General features: G+C 41.5%; 1 protein-coding gene across 1 annotated transcript in view; it reads left to right on the top strand.

Moving 5' to 3' along the window:
• LOC115379183 (NACHT, LRR and PYD domains-containing protein 12-like) overlaps nt 1-19,444 on the top strand; it is an 80,118-nt gene that overhangs the window by 42,580 nt on the left and 18,094 nt on the right. Inside the window, exon 5 of the mRNA XM_030079902.1 lies at nt 13,802-13,975. Within this exon, the coding sequence (XP_029935762.1) occupies nt 13,802-13,975 (174 nt within the window). The remainder of the gene's footprint in view (nt 1-13,801; nt 13,976-19,444) is intronic.

Raw genomic sequence — 19,444 nt, 5'->3', positions numbered from 1 at the left:
CAAGACTAAGTGAAGGCCCCAAACACATTCCTTCTATAACCATTTGCAGACATAAAGAGCTGGAAAATGTCTTAATGTCATCTTGACCCAGTTCATCCTGGTGGATGTGACAGATGCTGACTCATACAATTACCTCAAAAACAGATTTACCCTCAAACTCCACAGTTCAACGCTATATAGTTATTAGTCTTTTCACATGTTTTCAGCAACCATATTCTAACTTATTTAATATGTTTCCAATAAAATCTCGGATTTCACTTTACAGTCACTTTACTCAAATCATTTTAGTTTGAGAAAGAGAGAGAGAGAGCTGAGAACCTTTCATTATGTTGACAAAATTCAAACTTCCCCCAGTCTCCCTGTCTCTCTCTGTCTGTCTTTCTCTCCCTGCCGCCTAATGACATATGCAACATCTCCACATTCGAGCATATATATATTTATATATTCATTTGTTTTATTTTCACAAACCGCATCCAAAGGAGAGTGCAATGATGGTCTTTTATGGCTCAGCTTTTCATTTCTGTTATGTCCACAACCAGAGGCGGTCCTGGCTAGTTTTGCGCCCTGGGCGAACCGTCCCGCACCCCCCACCCCCACCACATCAGGCCTATCATTTGTTAACATCCTATTAACTAAGAAAAAAAGCTAAAGCTATAGATAAAGCTATATCACATATAGCTTACAAAATGTCATGTCAGTGTATAGGAAGTTATTTAGGTTACCATAGACCCACGTATAGCAAAAAAAATTAAAAATTCCACAGTCAGGATGTATTGTTTACCAAATCCACAGACTAACAGGCCAATGTGAACTTGCACTTGTTGTGTTGCAAACACAAACTAGCCTATGGGTGAAATTAATTCCATGACATGATGCCTAAAATTCTAATAGTTGCTAGTTCAGCAAAACTAAAAACCAAAAAAAACCAAAAAAAACTTGTGGCTAAGTGGCAACATATTAGCAAGAGGCTAATAAATAGGGTATAGGCTACTGTTTCATTACATGCACAATTAACGTCACGCATAGAGACTTGCATACCTTTATCTTTTGAACGTTCCTCCTCTTCTTCTCTCCTTCTCTTTCTGAACTGGGCACCTGATGTTTTTTTTGGCCTTTTGTCCATGATACTCCATTGACTTTTTGTTGTTGTTGTTGTTGTTTGGCATTTTCACATAACCCAATAAATTACATGTAGCTATAAGGGGTCTATATTAATTTTATGAATGAAATACAATTTATTTGGAAGCAGCAGTTTGTGTTGTTTGGCCTGGGATCTTTCATATCAGAGGTTAGTCTATCCCCCGCCCCCCTCCCCTTTGCTTTTCCTGAGACTCACAACCTGTGCACAGCCTCTGCAGTCGCAAGTTGATCCCCCGCGCCCCCCTCCCCCTTGCCTTTTCTTCTGACACACACGACCTGTATACATGACTCTCAGCAGCAAGTTGACATGATAGTAGGGGCGCCTTAGCGCCCACTGCACCAACTTGACATGGAAATGAGCGATATTAGTCTAGAAACGTTTTTTTTTTTGTTTGTTTTTGCGGACGCACTTTTTTTTTTTTTTTTTTTTTTTTGGACGGCGCTTGTGCGCCCCCAAGTAGATTGCGCCCTGGGCGGTTGCCCACATTGCCCATAGCAAAAACCGTCCCTGTCCACAACACAGTTTGTAATCAAATGAATTTGCCACATTTTTCCTCAGTATTGAGTAATTCTGTAAGTGCAATTTGCATATTCAGCATCAACAACTTTTTACACGAACAACACATGTACATGAGTAGCTTTCTGTGTGTCTGTCTGCTGTCAGGTGGGTTAACACTGAAGACACCTGAGCACATCTCAGTCAACTAAGGGCCCAAAAATGAGCCCAATACCAGAACTCAAAATATGCCCATAAAAATCCATATATGTTGCTTTTAAAGTCCAATAGCATTGCTATAATTGAACAAAATTCACTATAATTCACTATAATATCTATAAAATAACAACATAAACATTCAAGGCAATTTCCCAAAACAGTTCTTTCACCTATTTAATTTACAGTATATCAGAACTTAAAATATAATATGGGATACCTTACTTCAGCTCAGACATTCACAATGTTTTAGTCATTTTCCCATTCTTTTGTGTATTTCCTCCCGTATTTTGCCCACTTACCAGGCGTCATTTTCTTCTTGGCTTCGTTCGGTGCTAGCTTGCAATTTCGCCTCTTCAAAGCAGGTGACAGGCACTGGGCGTGAGTGGTGCTGAGGATGTGATTGGACATGTGCTGTGTTGGCCTCACACAGCATTGGCAAATTATTTGTCTGTGGAGCATGTGACATATGTGGATAGTTTATATGCTGATCTGGCCCAGAGACAGTTTGACAGGATTTTGGTATAAACATTAGTCATTCAAAATATGAATCTTTATTCATAGGCATTATTCATCATCTGTATGCCATAGGTCTACCCAAGCCCAACCTGCAGACAAAATTTGTTACCCGCGGCAACACTTAAAAAGTAGCCCAATTCCGCGGAAAAAATGCAGACTTGGCAACCCTGAAGCCAGGACAGAGCAGGGAGAAGGATCATGACCGGCTCACTCCGCCACTGCATCTCACATTACATCCAGCTACACTGTGGTGTGTTCAGGCTCTGTCAAGTAAAAATGTGTATTGGGCAAAGGAAAATTTGAACGTTATCACGTGTTCAAATGTAATCTTGTAAAATTTAGTTTTTGGTGAGAAACTTGAATAAATACGTTTGTTTGTTTGTTTGTTTTTTTTAAAGGAGAAAGTTGTTAGTGTTTTCACAGCAATATCAAATAAATATTAGAGAGGCAATTATGACCTGTTTAACTTCCGATCACCGGTTTTAAGTAACATGCAGTGCATGATTAAAGTTACTAATGTCAAGAATTTTTTTAATCAAAGCAAATATTTAAATAAAAATACAGCCGGTATTTCGGCTTGCTTCAGTCTTGCAAAAACATCAGTTCTGTATGTCTGAGGTGATTGTGTCAGTTGTAATCATATTATGTCAGGCCTAAAACTGACAGATACACACTGATGCGTCAGATTTGCTAACCACTTGTTGTTCATACAATCTTTCCAGTATGTACAACACCATCCATCAGTTCCATCTTGTTTCTACTGCTTGGATTAATTTGTGCTCTGAAAGTTGCATCTGAGCTTGTACTTCTTTTAGCTTGTCAGATGCTTTGGTGCTGTGGTGGAAGAACCAAACCATGGCACCACACTTCTCCACGATAGACTCCAAACTTGTGTCAGTCTTAATGGAGTCCTTCACAACTAAGTTGAGGGTGTGTGAAAAACATGAAATGTGTTTCCAATGGGTTTTCCTCACAGCTGAGACCGTGTTAGCGCATTTGTCTTTAATAACAGCATGGACCTGGCTGGTAATTCTCCAGTCATCAGTTATTTTGGTGAGAAGTTCACATATATTGTCTGCTGTGTGCTGCACAGCTACATGGACTGTCTCAAGAGTGCAAGCCTGCATCTGCCAAGTCTGGTCAGTCAAATGTCCTGACACAGTCAAACAGGCTTCAGTGGTTCTTGCTGTCCACAGATCACTTGTTAAAACTATACTGCTTGCTGAATCTAGGGATTCTTTCGGTGATGTTTTGACTTGCTCGTATAGTTTTGGATCTTCAGATGTCATGATTTCCTAGAGGAGACTTTATATTGTGTGTCAGTGACTTTCATGAAGTGACTGAAACCTGCGTCTTCAACAATGGAAACAGGCTGCAAGTCTTTAACAATCATCTTGGCAAGGCTCCTTGTGATTTCTTGAGCTTTTTGGGAACCATCTGAAAAAGGATCAAGGTTTCCCATTAGAAAACGGATTACAGTCAGGAGTTATATAAATAAAAGGATGTTAATCAAGAATAGTTTCAGATTTAGCAAACACGGTAGCCTGGTCCATCAAATTCCAACCGTTATTCCAAGTCCTTCCTTCATCTATTAGGTTATTAAATTCAGTGGGCATTCACTGCATGTGATCAATGTCCCCTGACGGACATTAACAATTCATTTACTTATTTATGTGCTATGTTGGTTTTATGTAAAATGTAGGTTAATATATATTTTACAGATTCATTTCATTACGAATTTTGTGTTTATCTTTGTCTCTAGGTGGCTGATTATTTATCTAATTATCTATCGTTTTTTTATTCATTCATTGCACATCAATGTAGGCTACGTGATAAAAGCTTGCCTCACTACAGCCTATGGTGACTGTTTTGCCGACAGACAGTCAGACAGACAGACAGGCACGGCAAAAACAACCTTTGCCACTTCCTTGGGAGAGATGTAAACTAACAGCGGTGCTCCCTGGATTTGCTTTTCTGTAAAGTCTCTTGCAAAGTCCTGTGTCAGACAGAGGACAGGATCTTTGAAACTGTCGGGGTGTGATTTTAAATGCTCGAAAAGATTACTGGTGTTACTGCTGTGTGGCAGATGTTTTTTTTTTTTTTTTTTTTTTTTTTTTTTAAATCATATATTGTGCTTCTTGATGTGTTTTTATCAGTGGCTGAAACTACGCTGCGTTTTCTCGTCTCCATCTTCTCCATGATTCTGTCTGTCAGACGCGGAAATATGCGCCCTGGATTCTCATAAGTCCGTAGTTTTCCGTCGTCATGTGACACGGGCCAGCTTACAGATGCGGGCTGTTTATTTGCGCAGACATAATCCAAAAGTACCGAAAACGTTTGGAATTGTTGCAGCCATCAACGTTTTGTTTTTTATATAACCTATAATCGATATCTTCAAAAGGAATTGATGCCAAATGAGTAACTTGTGAGTATCGAAATATCGATCTGCCCATCCCTATCAGACTCCATTTTGACGCGACACGGCTCAAACTGAAACAGTTCATTATACTTTTCTATATATATTAAAAACAACAACAACAAGGCAACGTCTACTTACCGGGAGAAGGTGAGTGTTACAGAGGAGGGAGACTAGTGCAGAGCGGAGTTTAGTGTCCCTCTGACTGCCACTGTGCTATACTTATGAAGGGAATATGCTTTTCGAAACTATGAGTTTTTTTTTCTTCTGTTTTTAACACTGTATGTCGGATGACTGGTTTGAAAGTACACACATTGTTCTGATCTAATTTAAGTTTTGAAAACCGTTTTTTTTTTTTTTCCAGTTAATACATGGTGCCCAGTACAAAACATAAACAGTATTTAATACTTGTTCTCTTGGTCTCTTTGGAGCCTCTCAGCCTGAACACTAATAATTAAACATTACAAAATTGTTACCTTTTTGATTTATTAATTCATCCATGAAAGGTTTCAGGAAATTAAGTTAGGACCAGCTTACTATGCTTTTCTTATTCTGTGTGTCCAGAAGATGAGTGATGGTGAGAAGGAAGAGGAGGGCAGAGCAGAGTCTCCAGTCTCCAGCTGTGTGTCTATGAAGAGTGACTGGTCTAAAGCACATCCTCCAGACTTCAGTGATGAACCTGGACCTTCAGACACAAAGTGAGAGAACTGCTATACTGTTAACCAACCTGACAGAATATGAGTACATGAACCCTGCAGTCCACATGTGTTCTTGTGGCCTGTTGTAAAATGGTGTGTTTGTGCAGACTGGGGCCTAAACAGTCTTGGAGCTGCATCAGTTGGCTTTGACTGGAAAGCTGAGACTCTTGTGGATTCAATGAGCCACATTTGATTCATATGTGATGATGTTGGCCCCCATAGCAGCCATTTCACTGCAGGCAGAGCATTTTGTCAAACTGGACGTCGCTGTAGAAAATGACCTCTAGAATAATCAGTCTCATGAAACTTTACAGCCACAAACTAGAGGGGAATTCAAAAAACAAAAATTGCAATAAATTTTGATATCAAATCTCAATACTTGTGGAATCACAATACTAAAAAGTGTAATATATATTGAATCAGCACCCAAATATCATGATAGTATTGAATCAACCCTACAGAACATGTAGGTTTCCGTTTACAACTATTTTAAGTTTTCAAAATTCAGATAGACATAAAAAGTGCCAGTGTGCAACTTCACATATTGTTTGTGTTACACTAATAATGAAATGAGTTAAATGTTTTTATTTCCAGAGGTCTCCACCACAGAACATTACAGCACACCACAATACAAAAGTTAATTTAGAGCAAATAATGGTAAAGCTGTAACAGTAAAGACAAAAGGATCAAAACATGTGGAACATGTTGACTACTATCCTCTTCAGTAAAGCACAAATACATTTTGTCATTCAGAACTACTGTTGGCTATAAGTGTAAGTTATATCTGTCTTGCTGTTTGTGCTATGTTGGTGTTATGTAATATGTAGGCTAATATATATTTTTACAGATTCATTTCATTACAAATTTTGTCTTTGTCTTTGGCTGATTATTTATCTAATTATCTATTGTTTTTTCTTCATTCATTCATTGCACATCAGTGTACGTGACAAAAGCTTGCCTCACTGTAGTCTATGGTGACTGTTTTGCCGACAGACAGTCAGACAGACAGACAGACACGGCAAAACCAACCTTCACCACTTCCTTGGGAGAGATGTTAACTAACAGCGGTGCTCCCTGGATTTGCTTTTTTGTAAAGTCTCTTGCAAAGTCCTGTGTCAGACAGAGGACCGGGGGTGCTGCGAGGGACTTGGGTGTGGCAGGCTGCTCTTGCGTTTGTTCAGCCACTTTGAAACTTATGGGGTGTCATTTTAAATGCTTGAAAAGATTACTGGTGTTACTGCTATGTGTCACTTTTTTTTATCACAGCTTGTGCTTCTTGATGTGTTTTTAACAGTGAGTGAAAACTAACACTACACCACACTGCGTTTTGCAAAAAGTTGCAATACATATCGAATTGGCACCCAAAAATCGTGATAGTATTGAATCGGGAGACGAGCATATTGTCACAACCCTACAGAACATGTAGGTTCCCATGTTAACACAACTGTTTTAACTGTCCCAAATTCAGATAGACATAAAGTGACAATGTGCAACTTCACATATTGTTTGTCTGTATTACACTACTAATGACATGAGTTAAATGTTTTTATTTCCAGAGGTGTCCACCACAGGCACAGAGCAGAGTCTGCAGTCTCCAGCTGTCTGTCTATGAAGAGTGACTGGTCCAAAGATGTTCCTCACAACTTCAGCACTGAGCCTGGACCTTCAGGCACAAAGTAAGAGCTCTGTTACACTGCAAGACTCCCAATGAAATGTGACATAATTTTATTTTTTATAGCAAGACTCCTGAGAACTTGCATGTTTAAATTAATATAAAGATTTTTTTTTTTTTAACACAGCTGTGTCCTAAACATAAACTGACAGTCGACATTTAGGAGCTGACAAGTCAAAATTTGGATCTGTTTATCTTAAATGTGCATTCTTACATTTTGGTCTTGAATTTTTTTTCCCAGAAAAAATGTTTTTCACAGCAGCTGTTACAAACTGTCAGATGTTTTTACACATCACTGCACATCCTGCACAGTCCACAATTTTTCACAATTTTTGTGGAATGCTTAGAAGCATTTGGTGTCAAGATGATGAGTGTATTCTATGCTTTAAAAATGCTTTAAACTAAACTTTTTCACTATCAGAACAATTAAAATAAAAATGACTGCATCTTTGGCCAATATCTGTTGGCTTTCTGTAAGGCACCTGAAGATAACTTTTGCTATAATTTGACACTATACAAATAAAATTGAATTGAACTGAATTGAATCTTCCTGTCCTCGTCCATCTCAATTGGAAACATTCCTCTGCTAGCATTAATCAGTCATGTCCACCGGTGTAGACACTGACCATCAGAATAGATGTACTGCAACAGAATTTTGCAGTTTTAACTCTTTTTTGCAGTTTTAACTCTTTTTGGTGTGCCACTTTTTTCACCTACTCACAGGTGAACTTCATCTCCAGTAACCTTTTAAGTTGAGCACCCACTGCCAATTGGCCAAAAGGGCGCGCACCTGTCCCAGATAACTTTAATTAGTTGTCTCCACTCTCATATCAGGTTCACTGTCTGCTGTTTGTTTTGAGTGAGCATCCATTAATGATGAAAGAAAAATAAATGATACATACAAAACAAACCACGTAAAATACTCAACATCAAAATACAGTACAGGCCAAAAGTTTGGACACACCTTCTCATTCAATGCGTTTTCTTTATTTTCATGACTTTTACATTGTAGATTCTCACTGAAGGAATCAAAACTATGAATGAACACGTGGAGTTATGTACTTAACAAAAAAAGGTGAAATAACTGAAAACATGTTTTATATTCTAGTTTCTTCAAAATAGCCGCCCTTTGCTCTGATTACTGCTTTGCACACTCTTAGCATTCTCTCGATGAGCTTCAAGAGGTAGTCACCTGAAATGGTTTTCACTTCACAGGTGTGCCTTATCAGGGTTAATTAGTGGAATTTCTTGCTTTATCAATGGGGTTGGGACCATCAGTTGTGTTGTGCAGAAGTCAGGTTACTACACAGCCGACAGCCCTATTGGACAACTGTTAAAATTCATATTATGGCAAGAACCAGTCAGCTAACTAAAGAAAAACGAGTGGCCATCATTACTTTAAGAAATGAAGGTCAGTCAGTCCGGAAAATTGCAAAAACTTTAAATGTGTCCCCAAGTGGAGTCACAAAAACCATCAAGCGCTACAACGAAACTGGCACACATGAGGACCGACCCAGGAAAGGAAGAGCAAGAGTCACCTCTGCTTCTGAGGACAAGTTCATCCGAGTCACCAGCCTCAGAAATCGCAAGTTAACAGCAGCTCAGATCAGAGACCAGATAAATGCCACACAGAGTTCTAGCAGCAGACCCATCTCTAGAACAACTGTTAAGAGGAGACTGTGCGAATCAGGCCTTCATGGTCAAATAGCTGCTAGGAAACCACTGCTAAGGAGAGGCAACAAGAAGAAGAGATTTGTTTGGGCCAAGAAACACAAGGAATGGACATTAGACCAGTGGAAATCTGTGCTTTGGTCTGATGAGTCCAAATTTGAGATCTTTGGTTCCAACCGCTGTGTCTTTGTGAGACGCAGAAAAGGTGAACGGATGGATTCCACATGCCTGGTTCCCACTGTGAAGTATGGAGGTGGAGGTGTGATGGTGTGGGGGTGTTTTGCTGGTGACACTGTTGGGGATTTATTCAAGGCACACTGAACCAGCATGGCTACCACAGCATCCTGCAGCGACATGCCATCCCATCCGGTTTGCGTTTAGTTGGACGATCATTTATTTTTCAACAGGACAATGACCCCAAACACACCTCCAGGCTGTGTAAGGGCTATTTGACCAAGAAGGAGAGTGATGGAGTGCTGCGGCAGATGACCTGACCTCCACAGTCACCGGACCTGAACCCAATCCAGATGGTTTGGGGTGAGCTGGAGCGCAGAGTGAAGGCAAAGGGGCCAACAAGTGCTAAACACCTCTGGGAACTCCTTCAAGACTGATGGAAAACCATTTCAGGTGACTAACTCTTGAAGCTCATCGAGAGAATGCCAAGAGTGTGCAAAGCAGTAATCAGAGCAAAGGGTGGCTATTTTGAAGAAACTAGAATATAAAACATGTTTTCAGTTATTTCTCCTTTTTTTGTTAAGTACATAACTCTACATGTGTTCATTCATAGTTTTGATTCCTTCAGTTGGAATCTACAATGTAAATAGTGATGAAAATAAAGAAAACATGGAATGAGAAGGTGTGTCCAAACTTTTGGCCTGTACTGTATATTTAATTAAAAATGGTAAGTTCTGATATCTAATCGGTCTTAACTGATTTCCCTCACTTCTGTAGGAAGAGGACTGGTGATGCTGTGGCGGAGCAGCTGTCCTGCTGTGCTTTGTGTCAGGAGGTCCTGAGGGATCCAGTCTCCACCAGCTGTGGACACTGGTTCTGCAGACAGTGCATCACCTCAGACTGGGACCAGTGTGGCTCATCAGGAGACTCTGCCTGTCCCCAGTGTGGAAAAAGATCCAGAACAAGACCTGGACTGCAGACACCCAGTCAAACCAGCACAGTGGACGGCGGTCTGCAGGAGGTTTTAGACGAGCATAAGATCAGTCTGAGGAGGAGATGTGAATTTGTGACAGAAGGAACTGCTTCAGCAGGAACTGGAACCCCCCTCAACAGGATCTACACTGAGCTCTACATCACAGAGGGATGGAGGGAAGGGGTTAATACCCAACATGAGGTGTGGCAGCTTGAGACAACATCCAAGACGGAGACCCTCCATGACACTCCAATCAAGTGCCAGGACATCTTTAAACCCTTACCTAGCCAAGACACACACATCAGAGTAGTTCAAACGCAGGGCGTTGCTGGCATTGGAAAAACCTTCTCAGTGCAGAAGTTCACTCTGGACTGGGCAGAGGGCTTGGAAAACCAACATGTCAGTCTTGTGGTTCTGCTTTCGTTCCGGGAGCTGAACTTGATCAAAGATGAGCGCTACAGTCTTCTCCAGCTGCTCCGTGTTTTCCATCCAACATTACAGACAGTCACAGCAGAGAAGCTCGCCGTCTGTAAAGTCGTGTTCATCTTTGACGGCCTGGATGAAAGCAGGTTTTTATTGGATTTCCAGAACAATGAGGTCGTGTCTGATGTCACACAGACATCATCAGTTGATGTGCTGTTGACAAACCTCATCAAGGGGAATCTGCTTCCCTCAGCTCTCCTCTGGATAACTTCTAGACCTGCAGCGGCCCATCAGATCCCTCCTACATGTGTCGACAGGGTAACAGAGGTGCGAGGGTTCACTGACCTCCAGAAGGAGGAGTACTTCAGGAGGAGATCCAGTGATGAGAAGCTGTCCAGCAGAATCATCTCACACATCAAGGGGTCGAGGAGCCTCCACATCATGTGCCACATCCCAGTCTTCTGCTGGATCACTGCTACAGTTCTGGAGCACATGTTGACTACAGACCAGAGAGGAGATCTGCCCAAGAGCCTGACTGACATGTACTCACACTTCCTGCTGGTTCAGACACAGAGGAAGAAGCACAAGTACGATGAGAGACATGACAGGAGTCAGCAGGAGCTGATGGAGACTGACAGGGAAGTTCTTCTGAAGCTGGGCAGGCTGGCGTTTGAACATCTGGAGAAAGGCAACCTGATGTTCTACCAAGAAGACCTGGAGGAGTGTGGTCTTGATGTCAGAGAGGCCTCTGTGTACTCAGGAGTGTGCACAGAGATTTTCAAAACAGAGTGTGTGCTCTTCCAGAGAAAAGTCTACTGCTTTGTTCATCTGAGCATTCAGGAGTTTCTCGCTGCAGTCTACATCTTCCACTGCTACACCAACAGAGATATAAGGCAACTCCCTCTCCTGGAAGAATGGGACTGGGAAGACAGTGATTCATCCCTGGATGGTGAAGATATCTCTGGTGCTCCCCCTGTTACATGTGAAAAGTCTCAAGTACTGGAGGAAAACCTGGGAGAAAACTGGTATGAGTATGGCTGCACTGGTCAATCCCTGGATGTCTTCCTGAAGACAGCCATGTCCAAATCTCTGGAGAGCAAAAATGGCCACCTGGACCTCTTTGTCCGCTTCCTTCATGGCCTCTCACTGGAGTGCAACCAGAGTCTTTTAAAAGAACTACTGGGTCAGACAGAGAGCAGACCTGAAAACATCCCAATAGTCATCAAGAACCTGAAGATGATGAACACCTTCAGTCTCTCTCCTTTCAGAGGCATCAACATCTTCCACTGTCTGATGGAGATGAATGATGACTCGGTGTATCAGGACATCCAAGAGTTCCTGAAGTCAGAGAACAGATCAGAGAAGGATCTCTCTGGTATTGACTGCTCAGCTCTGGCCTACATGCTGCAGATGTCAGAGGAGGTTCTGGATGTGTTCGACCTGCAGACATACAACGCCTCAGCGGAGGGACGACAGAGACTGATCCCAGCTGTGAGGAACTGCAGGAAGGCTCGGTTAGTCCTGATGTTAACATCAACATTATAAAACAGTTTAGAGCTCCATTTATAACTTCCATTACAATTACAATATATACACACATACAGATATAGATAGATTGACATGACAGAAATATTCATTGCTTTATTTGCAAATGCTGTCTGTGCCAGAACAAATGACACTTTTAGTTTTCAGCTGGTTTTCTTTCTAGCTATCAGTGATAATAAAGAGTCGTTCTTTTTAGCTGCACTAAGTGCTATGACTCTACAGTTTAATGTGAAGATGCTCACAGAGGCTCAATTCAAAACCAGCCAAGAAGCTTCAGGACTGGAGGCAAGTTTAAGGAATGCAAGAAAATATGTTAAATGTCAAAAACTATCCCCTTACTTCCAGCTGAACTTCAGTCCTGTCACCATGTTGCTCCTACCCACTTGCACACACAGGCATGAGGCCCATATGCTTGTACCCACAACATGCAAGATGACCAGTAATCAGAAATGTATGGAGAGTTTGTAGGGTTGAAGGACAGTGGCAGGGCAACTAGGGCAACCACCAGAGGAGACTGTGTTATACAGTATAGACGCAGTAAGTTTGGAGAGTCAGTCTTTTCAATACGAGCCTCAAATTACTGGAATAACCTGCCCACTGATATTAGAGAATGCACCAGTTATCCATCCTTTAAAAATAAACTTGATTAAAACTAACCAAAGCTGTAACCATAGCTAGCTTGTTGTACTGTCTGCACTGTGCTTTCTTTATGTCTAGCGCCTTGTATGTCTGCTTGTCTGTAAGCCTTGCTTGCTTGTCTGTTTTTAGTAATTTGTTATTCTAACAGTGCTTCATTTTTGTTCTGTTGATTGTATTTCTTTTTTCCTTTCTACTGTATTACTTTTGTCTTCTGCCTTGACCTGCCAAGGGACTGCGGATGAAAACTAGCTAATCTAGCTAAGTCCGGTGCATTTACATTTTAATTCAATATTGAAATGTTAATGAATGTACACTGTCCCTTTTCAGTAAATAAATAAATAAATAAAATACGGTAAATTAAAATATACCTAACTTTACAGTGTAAGCTGTCTTTGGCAGTGCAGGAATGGGAAATTTCATTTTGTCTTGATCTGTTTTTTGCCACAAACTAAGTTGCTGAAACTGTGCACAGCAGAGGTGCACACAGTTGCATATACACAATTCTGTGCATACACCTGACAAAACATACACTGAAGTAGGGGCGCCCCCTAGTGATCCTCCATGAGCTGCCAGCGACACTTTTTTCTCAGCTGGTGAAAATGGAAATTTCACCACATATGATAAAGTTGTGTTCAAAGAAACTTGCCTACAGCTGCTTTAAGCAGCAGTGAGATGTTCTGCTGGATGTCCACTGGTGTCCTACATGCCCTTAGTTTTATATAGTTATTGTACAGGCCTACAGGGTGTTTTTTTTTTTTTTTTTTTTTAATTAATGTGTCATTTTGAGTATACATAAAGGTGTTCCTTCTTGGGTTCTGCATATAGTGAATACTTTTGTGAACATTTTCATTATAATCATTATTACACTGTAGTGACTGGTATGCTCCACCTCTGCTAATAATTGTTTTATTAAATCTGTAATTGCAGACTGTCTGGCTGTGGACTGTCAGAGACTCAGTGTGATTTTCTGGCCTCGGCTCTGAAGTCCAACCCCCATCTGACAGAGCTGGACCTGAGTAAGAACAATGTGCAGGATTCAGGAGTGAAGCTGTTGTCTTCTGGACTGGAGAGTCCAAACTGTAGACTGGAGACTCTGAGGTCAGTTCATGTACTGTGTTGTACTATTGCAGATGCATATCTTCTCTGGAAGATTGTGTGATTTAAAATAATGCATCAGTTTTTCATAAAACCTCTGTGATTGACTGTCTCCTTCTTACAGACTTGACCGCTGTGAACTGACAGAGAGCAGCTGTGCTTCTCTGGCCTCAGCTCTCAAGTCCAACCCCTCTCATCTGACAGAGCTGGACCTGAGCAACAACAAGCTGCAGGATTCAGGAGTGAAGCTGCTGTCCCCTGGACTGGAGAGTCCAAACTGTAGGCTGGAGACTCTAAGGTACACAAAAGTCGGCTTTCCACCGTCAGTGCTAATGCTGTTGAGGCTAGTTGCATTTCCACTGTCACTTCTGGTCTCTGCTGGCTCCTCGGTGGGGCTGTTGGGGCCAGTTTCCAGCTGCTAATGGCCCAGAGAATCCCTATGGTCCAGACAGGGCTGACCCAGGGCTGTGCTCGCTGTCTGGACAGAGGACAGTGTCCAACGCCAAATCAACGCTGTTGACGAAATGATGACGTTATGCAGTATATAGTGAGAGAGCTGGCAGCGGTGGGGATTCAACACACAACAGGGCAGGTCTGCCAAAAACTGGACCTGATGGACGGCATCCTGGACAGACACAGCTCCGAGAACAGTGTGGACATTTCGCCTGAGGCAGATTCAATCAGTGTGTTCTTTAGCATTAATTTGTTTTGCTAGCAAAACAGCGAAAGTACATCAACTGAATACATATCTTAACCTATTTGTGTTATAGATGGAACATCAGCATCAGCAAACATACAACCGCTTCAGGTTCCATTCTGTAGTAGTTAGTTGGTGCTGGCTGTGCAGACTTTAACCACTCGCTTCTTACTTCCCACTGGTTGCATGAGCGGGATGTGACGTTTATGCTGAGGCAGCATGTGATAGACAGGTTACAGGGCAGGACTGCATTGCTATCAGCATGACAATAGAAACGCCAATGGTTTTTATGTTGTCGTCATTTTAGCACTGTCTGGCTTGAAGATAGCCCTAGCTCACAGTGGCACGGCAGTGGAAAGCTGGCTAATCTCTTCCTGTGGGAAGCTCTGCTTGAACACCAGTACTGGTTTCCTAAACTCCTTCTTTCTCTGCAGGCTGACAGACTGTCGGGTCACAGCTAAAAGCTGTGCTTCTCTGGCCTCGGCTCTGAAGTCCAACCCCCATCTGACAGAGCTGGACCTGAGTAACAACAAGCTGCTGGATTCAGGAGTGAAGCTGCTGTCTGCTGGACTGGAGAGTCCAAACTGTAGACTGAAGATCCTGAGGTCAGTTCATGTACTGTGTTGTACTGTTGCTGATGCATATCTTCTCTGGAAGACCATGTGATTAAAAATAGTGCACCAGTTTTTAATTAAAACCAGTGTGACCGACTGTTTTCTTCTTACAGACTTAACCACTGTGAACTGACAGCGAGCAGCTGTGCTTCTCTGGCCTCAGCTCTGAAGTCCAACTCCTCTCATCTGACAGAGCTGGACCTGAGCAACAACAAGCTGTGGGATTTTGGAGTGAAGCTGCTGTCTGCTGGACTGGAAGGTCCAAATTGCAGACTGGAGACTCTGAGGTAAGACATAAGTATTTAGCCCTGTGATGATAAGTGATAGGAGTAACGGCGTTACAAAGAAACAGCGTTACTAACGGCGTTACTTTTATCAGTAACGAGTAATCAAAGAAATGACTGTTTCCCCCGTTACAACGCCGTTACCGTTACTGACAATAAAATGCGCCGTTAATAGCCGTTACTTATTACTAATAATAATTATTATTTTATTATCCTATTCAAAAAAAGTGCATCCTGTGGAGAAAAAGCGGTGTGTCAATTTTCAAACCGGTCGGACTTTGCAGTTTTTCGTAACTTATCAACATGCATGGAGAATGAGTACAAATTACAAGAAGCGCATGTGCTCCCCGGCGGCAGAGCGGATAGTTTCTCCGCCTGCCGTACAGAAGACCGGGGGTTCAGTTCCCCATCCTGACTAACTGACATCACTGCTTTAAAGTATAATGAATTACTTTTTCAAAGTAACGTGCCCAACACTGACAATGATAGATGAAATTTGACAGCAATGTCCACACTGCAACAGCAATGCAAAAATATGTGCATTAATAAGAGGATTTAAGAAAAGAAAAAAGTAATCATAAAAATGACTTTCCCCAGTAACTGAATTACTCTTCTGCAGCAGTAATTGAGTAATCAAAATTACTTTTTTACTGAAGTAATTAGTAATTGTAACTTATTAGTTTTATGAGTAATTGGTCCCAACACTGGTGATGACACACACACACACACACACACACACACACACACACACACACACACACACACACAAACACAGTTGTTAATTAATATTATGTAAATATTTCAATAATGTTTGACATCTATGTAACAGCAGTATTAATGTCATCCATACCATATCAGCAGTCAGTTCTTCTCACTAGACCAGCATATCCCAGTAAGTTATTTGGCCAAATCAAATGGCCAGTGTTTTCTGCTGTGCTGCTCTCTGTTCAGTTCAGCTCAGCTCTACATATTGTGAGCTTATGGAAAGTCATTTGGTCCCTGAACCTGTTTAGCTTTACATCTGTAGGAGGCTTTCTTGATGGCCTATACTAAAATTTAAAATTCACACATGCGCATTATCTATTGCATATTGTACAACTGGAGTTTCCTATTTATTGTAAAATATTAGAAGAGTTTCAACAATAAGTTTGGGTACAGGGAGAGAGTATAAAAAACATCTGAGTAGAGTAAGTTAGCAGCAGGCTAACCATCACCTCCTCTGGATTTGTTGATGCTAGTTTCCCAAAAGCTTTTGTGGTAACTTTCTTCTCTGTAACTTTACTAATTAAAAGTTAATCACAAGTTTGCCCAGGAAAAACACTGAGACACTATCATTTTTAACAGGATTTTTAGGTATAATGTCCCATAAATGCATGCTCTTTTTCTCTCTTCAGATTGAGGTCTTGCAGCTTGTCAAGGAGTTACTGTGCTTCTCTGAAGTCCCGTCTCTCCCATCTGACAGAGCTGGACCTGAGTGGAAATTATCTAATGGACAGGGCATTCTTATCACGTCTTGAAACAATGTCATCTACTAACCAACATCATCTCAGGTGAGAAAAAAAATAATTGATCACTGGCACAGCTCTTTCCATGGAACTTAAGGTTGGGATGAGCAACCAGACAGTGAAATTTTTGAGAAACACAACGGATCAGCTGGAGGTGTGTTGTTAGCTGGTGTTTGAGGTGACCTGCAGATGTTGATGATGGTGGTGATGATCTGTTCGTCTCTACAGGACAAACTATGAAGAAATCTCGATCCCAGACAACAGCCTCAGAGCATGTGAGTACTGAAACAATATGGACATGTTGTATATATCTGCTACTTTTTTATTTTGAGCTATTTTTATTCAGTATCAAAACAACACATTACTCACATAGAGTGTCGATTGTTCCTTGACAACAGAGCATGCATGCATGTTGAATGAAATATGCAGTGTGTGTGCAGAGAAGAGACTTGACACTTGAAATGTTCTGAGCCGTGAGCTCAGTGTGTTCACTGCAGTCTATGAACACGCTGAAATCCTTACTGACTGTCATACTGACAGCTGATTAACTGGATCTCAGTAAATAATGATTTCTGACATCTGTTGTGTGTCTTCTCATCAGATGCCCGTCATCTCACACTGGATCCAAACACAGCAAACAGAGAACTCCGTCTGTCTAAGAAGAACGGGAAGGTGATGAGAGTGAAAAAGCAGCAGTCGTATCCTGATCACCCAGACAGATTTGACAAGGAACCTCAGGTTCTGTGTAGAGAAGGTCTGACATGGCGATGTTACTGGGAGGTTGAGTGGAGAGGAGAGGTTACTATAGCTGTGACTTACAAAGGAACCAGAAGAGGTAAGTTTGGACTCAATGATCACTCCTGGAGTCTGAAGTGCTGTGATGAGAACTACACAGCTGTTCACAACAGTGAGTCCACCATCATCTCTGTCTGTCCCCGTGGATCTAACAGAGTAGCAGTGTATCTGGACTGCTCTGCTGGAACTCTGTCCTTCTACAGCATCTCTTCTAACAGACTGACACTCCTCCACACCTTCAGCAACACATTGGCCTGGCGTCTCCACCCTGGGTTTGGGTTGTGGTCTCCTGGTTCTAGTGTGGTTCTGCGGCCAGTTTCTGTCTTCCTTTAAAATAATTGGGGTCATTTTCTGTGTGAGTGTTAGTTGATTATCAGCTGTTGAGGCTCAGGCACTCTGAAACATCCTTGATCTTAAAATGCTCATGTATGGAAAATCTTCCTGTTGTCAAAAACATCATTGACAGAATTGAACCCAAACTCACACAAAGATAAAGGATAGCTTGTCTGATTAGGAGACCAATCCTTCTGACTGCTGATGTCACTGAAACGTCTACCCTCCTCCTGATTGGCTGTCTTTCGTTTGACTCTATCTGTTGATTGGAACTTTTCTTTGGCAGCTATCCATTCTTCCCTCAAGGTGTGTTGTTGTTCTTTGTCTGATATTGTAATTATGAGTCCCAGTGGATGGAGTCATGTTTTGTCTGCCTTGGGAGAAAGTTTCATCTAGATTGGTAATGCAGTTTAAGCCCCTTCCTCTTTCCTGGTTGGCTCTTTATGATTATCTGTTGTTGAAATAGTGACAGACACCAGTGCCCCAAATGATTATTTTTTGCTAGGGGCCCCCAGATATCACAGGTTGGTCCTTCGTACTGATGATTCCACTGGGAGAGTTTCATGTACGTCCAACTCTGACTTTGGGAAAATGAACAGGATTTTTACTTCCAGAGCCAAAGTTCATCATCGTATGAAATATTACAACACTAACCAGGAAGTCTGCTTCCTCATCTAACTTCTGATGGAGTTAATATTCTACAGATGCATGATTAAAGCTCACAGATGGTAAACTTCACTTGTGAGCTCTCAAGAAGGTTTTATTCTAAGATCAGGGATAATTAAAAACTAAGTGAAAAGAGATTAAAGAAGTGAATAGGTATCTGCTGACAGTGTGAAAAAAATGCTGCTTGGGGGAACATTTTAAAAATACAACCTCAAGTTTAAGACTGGGTTGTATTCATTTTTTTAAACTACATGAAACCGTTTTAACATTAAATTCTGTTGCACCAAGCTTAACAACTTTCAAATACAGGATTCCGTTTAACCCTCAGTTTAGTTTTTACTCTAAACTGAGACTTTAAACTCCAGTTAAGTCCAGCAAACTGTTCCCTACTTTGCTCTTTCTGGATGCCCATTCAGACTACACAAATTCAGCCTGATTTTGACATGATGGGCATGTTGCTGATGAATTTCCAGGGTCTGGGACGCCCCACGACATCCTGACGGAAAGTCCAGCATGTCAGCTTTTTTTGTGTTTTTTTGCCTCGTTTGACGTCTCCTGTGACGAGTTTGTTGATTTTGACCAATAGGAAGACAGAGCACTCTCACGGAAACAGAGGACAAAGACCCTTTTCTGCCACACACACACACACACACACATAGAAAGAAAGAAAGGAGGCTTTGAAAAGGGGAAATTTGAAAAGTGTGACGACCTTCTGTTTACATACAGCTAGCTGTGTGTTGTTTCTTTCCTCAAGTTGTCTTTGTCTTTGCACCCAGGAACGAGTCCACAGGCGATTTGTCTTTCTTTCGTTTTTGCTTTCCAAACAGAAGACTGTCAGCATCATACACAGTGTTTCATCAATACACAGTGTTT

This window comes from Myripristis murdjan, chromosome 20 (assembly GCF_902150065.1).
Source record: "Myripristis murdjan chromosome 20, fMyrMur1.1, whole genome shotgun sequence".
NCBI classification, from domain to species: domain Eukaryota; kingdom Metazoa; phylum Chordata; class Actinopteri; order Holocentriformes; family Holocentridae; genus Myripristis; species Myripristis murdjan.
The sequence above is the reverse complement of the archived record's forward strand: the minus strand, read 5'-3'. Positions and strand labels throughout refer to the sequence as shown.